A 10,112-nucleotide genomic window follows, 5' to 3' on the forward strand; every position below is an offset into this window, starting at 1 on the left:
TTGTCTTTTGTTTCAGTGCAGTATTTTTTTGGCTGGTACTTAATTTTAAATGGGCCTGAATTATTTTTTTTATTTTTCTTCTTCTTTTACTTACTATAAATATTCTTCCTAACTCACCTACTATTCAGGCTGTCTCAAAGGCCAGCATAAATATATCTCCTCCCCCTTGAAAGCCTCCAACCGCCTACCTCCTCAATGCAGGCAGACACTCAATCTCTGTGCTACTCTACTCTCTTCAGGTTCTTAAATGGCTCTTCCCACTGTAGTATCAGAGCACTTGTCAGAAGTGCATTAAAGCAATGTGACTGACTTCTGTAACTTCATTCATCTCTGATTCACCCCCTGAGGTGAAATGGGGGGGGTTGTTTTTCTTAACTCATGTAAACTATTATCTGTGCTATGTGTTTGTAGTAGCTAAAGCAAGGGCAAAGAAAGGCACCTTGCACTTGGGAACTGCAGGTGGTGAGATTTGTGATGGTTCTCAGTCCACTGCTTTCCCCCTTCCTCCAAAAAAAAAAAAAAAAAGACTAGATATTTAAGAATAAATGTCTCATCTTACACGTGGCTATATGCAGCAAAGAATTATTAAGACTTTTCTTTAACAAAGAGTCTTTCCACCCTCTCATTCTAACCTAACCAGCATATCACTGACAACAGTACATTGGTATAAATTTAGCTAGCATTCAGTTTTTCTCTGACCGTTTTGTTAAACTAGCATGTTACATAGCTCTTCCTGTGGTTATAAAATGCTGCCTCTTTCAGGCCAGTGCTGGAGCTGTGCTCTGGTTAAAAAGGCAATTCCAAAGAATCTCAGAGTAGTCTTGGAGGAATTCAAAAGGTTTCACACATTGCAGTATGATAAGTTAATGTCAAATGGTCTTTAAGGTGCTTCATTCCTCAACTCTCTTAAAGTGCAGATCTAGGAACTGCTGCATTCAGTGCACAGAATGAATGTGTGGCCCTCGGTCTGATTTATTGAACTCTGAAGGCAGAATTATTAATTTTCTCATGGGCTTTTCGGTGCACTCATCACTATAGTATCTGAGTGCTTCAAAACTATGAATTTATCTTCACGACACCCCTGTGTGATAAGCTGGTATTATCCCCATTTTACAAATGGGGAACAGAGACAGAGTAGAGTGTTTAAGGTCGAAGTTTCCAGTAATTTTGGGTGCCCAACTTGAGGCACCTAACACATGATTTTTCAGAGTAGTTAGCGCTATACAGCACTGTATATGTTCAAACATAGCTCCTGTTGACTTCATTTGCAGTTGAGAGTGGTCAGCACCTATACAGATCAGATCCTGGTGATCAAGTTGAACACCCAGAAAATGAGGAACACACAACTACAGACCATGGTTTCAGTGATTTCCCCAGTATCACATAGGAACTCTGGCAAAGGATGGAATCCAGTATTCCAGGGCAGCATTCAGTTGCCTTAACCATGAGACCCTCCTTTCTTTTCCTGCAATCTGTGGCTCTGATTGTTATTTTGGATGCTGATGAAGTCTTCCTGTTCAGTTATTGATTTCACTCTCTTTTATACAGTCAGGCTTCCTGCAGTTTTTTCTAATAAAGAGAATTTTTAAATAAAAACAAATAATGTTTAATTAACAAATTGCCTGTAATAGTAATCCTAGGTCTTCCATGGTGATGTGTCCTTTAAATTTTCTAAACATATCAGCTTTAGGTTTAACTTTACTTTATAATGTTTACTGAGTTGCCATCTTAAATATATAATATATAGAACATGGCATATGCTAATATCTTCTTCCATGCATCTCTTTTCCTAACTGTGGATATTGCACATTCTGTGTTTACATGTTAGAGATGTAGTGTGGATAAGACCATCCCCAGTGATGATGTAATGTTTGTTCATATTTCTTTCTTATCCTACATTTCTAATGTGTGAATTGTTGCTGTTTTGCTTTTTTTAAAAAAAATCAATTTAACAAAAGTTTAACCACATATAAAACTAAATCCTGCATTATCAAAGTAGCATAAAGAAAAATATTTTTCCTCTTTTAAATCTAACACAGAAGGAACTTTGTTGAATGCAGTCTGTTCTCTTGCAAGTCAGAATTGTACGGATAACTGACATCTTCACTCCTTGTGTCCTGGTGCAGAGAGAAGAAACTGAAAGCAAGAGTGCAAGAGTTAGTGAGTGCGTTAGAGAGACTCACGAAGAGCAGTGAAATCAGACATCAGCAGTCTGCAGAGTTTGTTAATGACCTGAAAAGGGCAAACAGGTAAAGGATCTTCTAGTGAATGGAAGCACACATTGACTTCTGCTGCATTCCAGTAGTGCATCTCTCCTTTCCCTAATGAGCAGATTCTACATCCTCAGCTGCTTGCCAATAGAATCTTGAAGGATGCAAGGCTAGGGTTGGGGGAAGACAGCAATCCTTGTCACTGAGTGCTTCATAACCTCTCTGTGAGGGTGGGTCGAGGGGGGGTAGATTCTTTTGCAGTTAAAAACTGCATCCATTAAAAGAGTTCTCAGCTTAGTCGTATTTCTGAATTATTGCTATTTTTGCTCACCTCCTCCCTGGCCTGGCTCATGGATCTCCTCTTATCCCTTCAGACTCTCATGTTATCAAGTTTCCTTCAATAATTCCACTCAGTACTTTAAAGTATAGCACTGACAGTGATATAGACTGTGCCCCCATCTCCCAGTTGGTCTGCATCATCAATAGGCTTTGATGGATTGAGTTAAAATTGTTGTTGGTCCACTTCCTTCAAGGAATCAACCATTCACCATGTAATTTTGTCACTCCTGAGCCATACTTTACCTGTTAGAGGAAGTCTTGGCCATTGCAGTGATGGGTAAGATTTGATCTTCAACCAGGGCTCATTTGGCTTCTACTGAGCGAAAGGAAAGCCAAGTCCCCATCCAGTTCCCTATCCACCAGACCTTCCTCCCTGCTCCAGAACCCACCTTCTTTATTGTAAATAATGCACTAAAAATATATAACACTTTCACCTTTTATGGCTTATTCCTTTTTGTACTTCATTCATTATGGAGAAACTAGACTGGTCGGTGTCACCTTTCTGGTTCTCAGGCACCAACATACCTTTTTTGGTTCCCCACACCTTTTGGGGTAGGCTTGGGGGGACAAAAGCAGTTTTAAAAAAACCCAAAAACTTCACCCATGGAACTGATGATTATTATTTAATGAAAGCATTTATATTTTATAAATCTTTTTCTTTATTTACAATACCTAAATTTTTATCATAAACCTATCTGGCAGGGTCCCAATAACCAAACACTTCGTGATATGCACCTTGGGCCCAATCATGTGAGATGCTCAGCAGGCTCTGCTCATACTCACACCAGGGAGTTGCGGGTGCTCAGCACCTCAAATGATTGGGCCCACAATGCTAATACATCGTGATGTGATAACAGGGAACTGCATAGTGCACTAGTGCAGCGAGCGTATAGTGATGCATCACAATAAATGATCAATTAGGTATGTTGTTTTAATGCCACTGGCACTAGTGAATTACCAAGACCTACTCTGACATGGATGTTTTCATTCACTAATTAGATCTCACCCTTTCTGATTTGTGACATGGGCGTTTCAGGCTTTTCATTTGATAATTTTTTATTTTCTGGGCGGAACATTAGTTCCCTTAAGGCTGAGACTTTATAAACAGGGGCTTGGCTTGTGAGAGAATCATTTTTTTAAATTTGAAAAAACATGTTCCAAGTTTTGTAGAGCTGGGTTAAATTTTATGGGGAGGAGTCACTTTCCCAAATTTTCAAAAGTGGTCGCTGATTTTGGGTGTCTCAGTTTCTAGATGCTCAACATGAGCCAGCTGTGTTGAATAATTTTGTATTGCTGTCTTTTTCTAACAGTAACCTTGTGGCAGCTTATGAAAAAGCAAAGAAGAAGCATCAGAACAAACTGAAGAAACTGGAGTCACAAATGATGGCCATGGTTGAGAGGCATGAGACTCAAGTGAGGATGCTCAAACAAAGAATAGCATTGTTGGAGGAGGAGAACTCAAGACCTCACACCAATGAAACTTCACTTTAAAATTACATCTATATATATACACTTATATGACAATTAGTGCCATTAAAACCCAGTTTTTGTTTTGGACTGATTTTAGGTAGTGAGCACTATTAAGGATCTGAAACATGGCATAGATCAGTCTCCTGGTTTTGTCAAGTCAAGCTAGGAGGAATGGGGAGACTATTTTAAGCTTAAGCAAAGGATTGTTTATTGATGACCGCTTGCAATGGACAGTGCCTGAAGGTAAAATTTCCCTTCATACCAAGGTTACATACACAGTATATGTAATTATGTATATATACACACATGCAGGCTTATCTCTCATCCACAAATCTTAATGGGTGGCAGTGCTTCCACATTTTGTTTTGATTTCAATGCATTCCCTCATTTTTAATTTTCTCCTAAAACAATGCCAAAATAGCACTCATTCATTCAGATGCCTTTATATGTTTGTTTGGGCACAGACTAAAGCAGTTTGATAGATTTCCCAGGTCCCATGTTCTCTTTGTCCTGAAATCTTGTAGTAAGATCTGCTGTTGCATTTACTGTATGTACATGTTTGGTGCTGGAAGGAGTACAAAGATGAGAGCCTGGTTTGTACCTTGCGCCAAACTTGCAGTTCTTTGCACACAGTCCAACAGCTCTAGAAGGATAACTCCTGCTAATTCAGAGTTTTACCCAGGCAAAATTCCTGATCACAGGAACTAGAAAGCTGTTGCTGCAAGTCTATGATGCTGCTTTATTTCTTGTGCCCTTACGGGCTGTATGTGGGCACAGGCTTTTTATTTACTGTGCAGGTGGTGTAGGCTGAGACTAGGTAAGAAGTTACAAGAAAGTTTTAGTCCTTCGTGTTATATGGTAGCTCTAACAGTCAATTTAGAAAAAGTCTGGCTTATTTTTTTAAATAATACATTATAGCCAAGGTTTTCCTCAAAGAGACTGGGACACCTCTGTCATGTGCGTAGTAATATTAGAGCAGCATAATGTTCCATTACATCTGTGTGTGATCAACAGGCAGAAACCCTCTCTGCACTTAGATGATTTGACCAAAAAGGTACTTATTTGTAAGGAATGTACCTATTCAATATTAATACATATGCATATGATTGTGTGTGTACATATAGATAGATACACACACACACACACACAAAATGAGTGCACAAGTGGCTGGCTCTTACTTAGTACAGAGTAGAAGCTGTATGAACACAGCCTTATGATGGCTGTTGTAAAACTACATTTATAGGCTATTTTTTAATAAGTTACTGTTATAATGTCTGGACTTCTCTGTTCAAGCCAGTCTGTTTCTCATGTCATACTAGCCTATTGTAAGACTTAATGAGTCAAAATCCTTGGTCTGGTGTTTTTAGTAGAGGCTGAATGAAGCACAGAGATCAGGTTGCCACCTCCAGGAAGCAGAAGGTGAAGTCTCAGACATGTAACGCATCCTGTTTGGTGTTTGGTGCCTTATCCATAGGACTTTTTTCACTGTGGCTGAGATTGTCTGATTAAAACAGATGTGGGTTGTTTGTTTTGTTTTAATGATGCATCAACCTGGAGTCAATTAACTTTGTTTACTTGATAATTAATAATGTATTATTATTACTACAGTGCTGGTATGTTTAGTATTGGTCAAGCTTGAGGTGCTTTCCTTGGCAACTTGATTTTCAAAGGTCAGCTGTCATTCCTACCTGCCCCACAGGAATTTGTTGTGTTTTGTTTGTACTTTTTGTCGGTGTTTTTGGGAATTGTCTTGAGTTTCCTAGATATGTTTGAAGTGATGTGAATTACTAAAGGCTTCTTTAAATAAGAAAATATTTACAAAGGGCTGTGGCCACGGTTCTCCAAGTTCAGTAACCCTGGCCTAGACTAATGGTTTGGCCTTCCTAGCTGGTATTATGCTTTACTGCTTCTAGATGTTAATCAGGGCAATGTGGGGATTTGCTTTCAGGTTTTTAGGGGGCAGGTTAAACAGCCGTGGGTAGGATTTCTACTTTAATGGTTCTTAGTGCTGGTTTCAAACTCTCTCCTTCCCTTCGGAAACTGCTGTTCTCTTTTCTTAAAGGTAGTGAAGGTTGATTAGGAAGTCTGTTCTGCTTCATGCAGTCTGACAGAGATGCCACACCCAGCTGTCCTAGCTGACGGCACCAGCGTAAATGAAAAAGACAGCGTTACTTGCAAATGAAGGGCTACCTTGTAGAGCCCCCCTACCTGACCTGAAGCCATGGAGATTGACTACAAGTGTTGAGTCTGGGTCAGGTGAGAAAGCAAGCAGACCCTTGGAGACATAGGTTGGGTTAATAGGGGTATGTGCCCCACCACACTGCGCTGTACGTGTTGAGTGAATATGCTGAGGAGCTGCAGCACCTTTCTCTGCAGTGTACACACACAGTGCAGCAGGAGTGGAGGGTAAGACAGGGCATGAAGCCCTCACTGAACAACCATCAAGGCAGGAGAGCTGGCCCCATGGTCAGGGTGGGTCTGTGTCAGGCTTAAAAATTAGACCCAGGCAGACCTGTACCACCTTGAAGCTGAGGTGGGACCAATCCTCTTTACCAGCAGGGCTGTATAATCGCCCACTTTACATTTGCATTGCAGTTGGAAATGAGATTTTTTGCAAACCCCATTATCCATGCAATATTCACATTGATTTCCCAGTGGCTGAATGCAGCTGTCCATAAAATGGTTGTGCTAAGATAGAACTATCCTTCACTGCAGTGGAAAGCTAAAATAATTTGTTTGAAGGGTTTTTTTTCCCATCTAAAAAATGTTTATTCTTTTCCCCACAAGTGTTCTGAACTGTGGAAATTTTTCCTGTTCCATTTGTCATGGTGCCTGGATGAAGAGGGCTTCAAGGGAGGGAACCCCTCTTACACACAGCTTTTTCTGTCTCTTTTTAAAGTAGTTTCTATATTTTGGGTCCAGTACTACACTCACTAAAATCAGTGAGTGTTGTCATGGGGTTTAGTAGAAGCAGGGTCAGATCATGCGCTGCTGTACGTTAGCATAGGGAAATCTTTCCTGATATTAAAAAAATGTGTGCAACCCTACTTACAGGGTGAGAGGTGAGGTATGCACTAAGCCAGATCCCACAGATTCAAGGACTCTCCAAGTCCCTTAAGTCATCAACTTTACCTCCTTGAAATCAGCCTTTCGTTAAGCAGCAGTGTTTTTCAAGTCCTTAGGTATTATGATGATGTGAGGTTTGTCTATATATAAGTGGCTCGATAATGGGTCCAAAGCTGTAGTCCATGTATTCAGGCAAAGCTCATGGTAGCTTTAGTGGGAGTTTGATAAGTAAAGGCTGTGCAGATGCTTGCCTACTAGTACTAAAATACCCCAGTCATTTGCTTAACCCATTTAAAAATACGGATTTAATCCAAACTGCCCCAGACCCTAGTTTGGGCTGCATAGCACAATTTAGCTTCCTTGCTCACCCAGATTGTTTTTTTTTTTTAATTATGGTTCCCTGTAAAATGATCTGTGTAAGCTAAAGCAACCTACATGCTGGAAAAATGTATGGGTGTAGGAGGTACCCACAGCGAGGCGCCTGATACTTAAGCGCTGAAGTTCTTAGCAGAGGGCAGATATTCATGGATTGGGGGGCTGACCTATTTCTTCTTATAAACTTATTTGTTTTGTTATATATTTAGAAATAAAAAAAACCATACAGGAGTAAGGTTCAGGGGCTACAAAAAGGACACATTAGCATGGTTCACATTTCCTTGTTCCTTGGTAATGTGTGTGAGATGCTATCCTTCTTCCAGCTACCAGGGCTTAGTGTTTGATCCTGCTTAAACTGACCTCATCACCCTGGTATCTGATTGCCATCCATTAAGCAAGGTTACTCCGCTCTGTCACCTGTTAGTTCTATCTCATCTTCTGCCAAGTAAAGCATAGTGTTTTGGATTCTTTAAACGAAACTCCTGCCCTGTTTGTATATTAGAGAAGACATGGGGGAAGTGCACTTTGCATTTGTAACTGAAGGTGGTAAGGTCTGTCATGTGCTTAGTTAGACAGGCTCCCAACAAAGCATGGTTGGGGCTTTAGCCTTACTGTAGAAGAATCCATTGTGCTCCTGAAGCAGAGGTGATGAGTCCAATCTTTAGCCATACTGAGCCCTCAAGCACCTTGAAGACAAGGACAGACTCTGATGCAATATTCTGTGGGAAGCCACTGTGGAAACTTCACTGTCACTGGTGGTACTTGTTCTAGATTCATTATTGCTGAGGTAGCTGTCATTCTTCCACATCTATGTTTTGTTACCCCAGGTTGCTGAATTGTTTTTGTGAGGATGTGTCCTAGTGTCAGTTTTAGGAGGTCTACTCACTGCTGTACAACACATTACACCTGAGCTATCAAGGGAGATGTTATCTGCTCTTTAATTTATCATCACTAGTTATAGTTAAGTTGATGTGTAAGGGATTTTTTTCCCTCTGCAAGAGTGTGAAAGGGGATTTTGTTTAATAGAGGGTTTACTGTTTTGAATTAGGGACAAGTTTTTATGACTTCAAAATAAGTTCAAAGTCTAGGTTTGCTTTCTCACTCCCCAAAATAGTGCTGAGCTGCGTAGAACTTGTCCTGTGTATAGAGGATGTCAGACAAGAATATCACTCCAACACCCTTATACAAATGTGAGGTTACTCCCATAGTAAAGGGATGAGGAATGATGTACAAATTTTCCAACCTCTTTAAATCATGTGGATTACATTATTTTGTGATAGTGCCAATTCTAACCCACTTTTTGAGTTGGTCTTTTTAGCAGATTTGTTTTATTTCTAATACATTTTAAGCTGTAAATTTGCAGCAAATAATCATAGCACGATGATTAAAAGTGACCTACTCACCATTTCTTCCATGATGTTTATATACACAAGCACGACGGTTTTTGGTTTGTTACAGCCTCTGACATGGTGTCTTTAATGTTTGTCAACAGTTAAAAGGGAATGGTGGGTACCTACAATGTACTGCTTCATTTGTTAATGGTAGAAAAGGGAAGGGGATAGTAAATAGCTTGTTTGTGTTAAATGTTCTAGTGCTTCTTGGAGTAAGTTAAAAGTAGCAATAGCCCTAATACCCCAATTACCAAAATGGCTACCATCTTAAAACAGTAAATTCCAAAAACTAATATTGAATTATGCAACTGTTTGCAGTTTAGATAAAGACTAAATATTACTTCAAGCTGATGTTTCATTCTAACCTCTTCAGAAATAACTCACATCAACTGTAGGCACTGCAGCCCACATTTAAAAAAAAGATAACTCAATCCAGAGTTCAATAGCTAAATGAAAAGAGCTAGGTTCTGTTTATAAGAACCTAGTCAATTGTTCAAATTCTCATTCAGTTTCTTAACAGACAAGTGCACCAGTGTGTTAATTTGTATCTTGTTCGAATGACTTTTTTAAAATGTTCTGAGTCTGTCATACTGTGCATGAAATTTTATATTTCATAGTGTTCTGGAAAAAGTACTTTTCTAATTAAAAGGTATAAAACTTTTACACCAGCTTGAATGTATTGTTAGTTATTACAAAGCACATGTGACTAAGTTTGCATTAATGTCAGTATTCCACTGTTTATATTGGAAAATTTTCATTTAAAAAGTCACTTAATGTTGTATTATACATTGTAATTTTAGAGACTTTTCACCGTATTGATTTGCTTTAAATGTGGTCTGCTTTTAGTTCCTTAGCTGCTGTAAAATAGCTATTTTATTTGATATAGAATTGTAAAAACTGCATTTATTTATACAGAGACATTTATAATACTTCTTATTTTACAAATGTTCTTATATTCTGAATAAATATTTCTAATGCTAAAGTATGTGTTTCACGTGATAGAGAGCTTCAGCCCTGTAACTAGTTATATACTAAAACTTAAGCTTTCATTACATGCATGTCAAGTTGATAGTAGGTACTACACACTAAATGCACCTACCTATTTTCACTTTTGACAGCGTGGGGGGTAGAGGAGATCACGAAGTAGCTACATGAATATTGGAGCTGACAATTTAGATAGTTTTGTTTTCTACTAGAAAATGGAAGCCTGACCACCTTTCAATTCCCCCATACTTTGGAATTTAATTTATTTTAACAAAAT

At 39.1% G+C, this 10,112-nt stretch overlaps 1 protein-coding gene across 3 annotated transcripts in view; it reads left to right on the forward strand.

Annotated features, from left to right (window-relative positions):
• Nucleotides 1–9,862, forward strand: part of MCC (MCC regulator of WNT signaling pathway) — a 220,996-nt gene extending 211,134 nt beyond the window's left edge. For all 3 annotated transcript variants that reach the window (XM_067568942.1, XM_067568940.1, XM_067568941.1), the window contains 2 exons: nucleotides 2,127–2,249; nucleotides 3,860–9,862. In XM_067568942.1, coding sequence (XP_067425043.1) covers nucleotides 2,127–2,249; nucleotides 3,860–4,040 — 304 coding nt within the window. In that variant the 3' untranslated portion in view covers nucleotides 4,041–9,862. The remainder of the gene's footprint in view (nucleotides 1–2,126; nucleotides 2,250–3,859) is intronic.
• Nucleotides 9,863–10,112: the final 250 nt, after the last annotated feature.

This window comes from Emydura macquarii, unplaced genomic scaffold (genome assembly GCF_026122565.2).
Source record: "Emydura macquarii macquarii isolate MOO-44397 ecotype Brisbane River unplaced genomic scaffold, CSIRO-AGI_Emac_v2 contig_2897, whole genome shotgun sequence".
In the NCBI taxonomy this organism is placed as follows: Eukaryota; Metazoa; Chordata; order Testudines; family Chelidae; genus Emydura; species Emydura macquarii.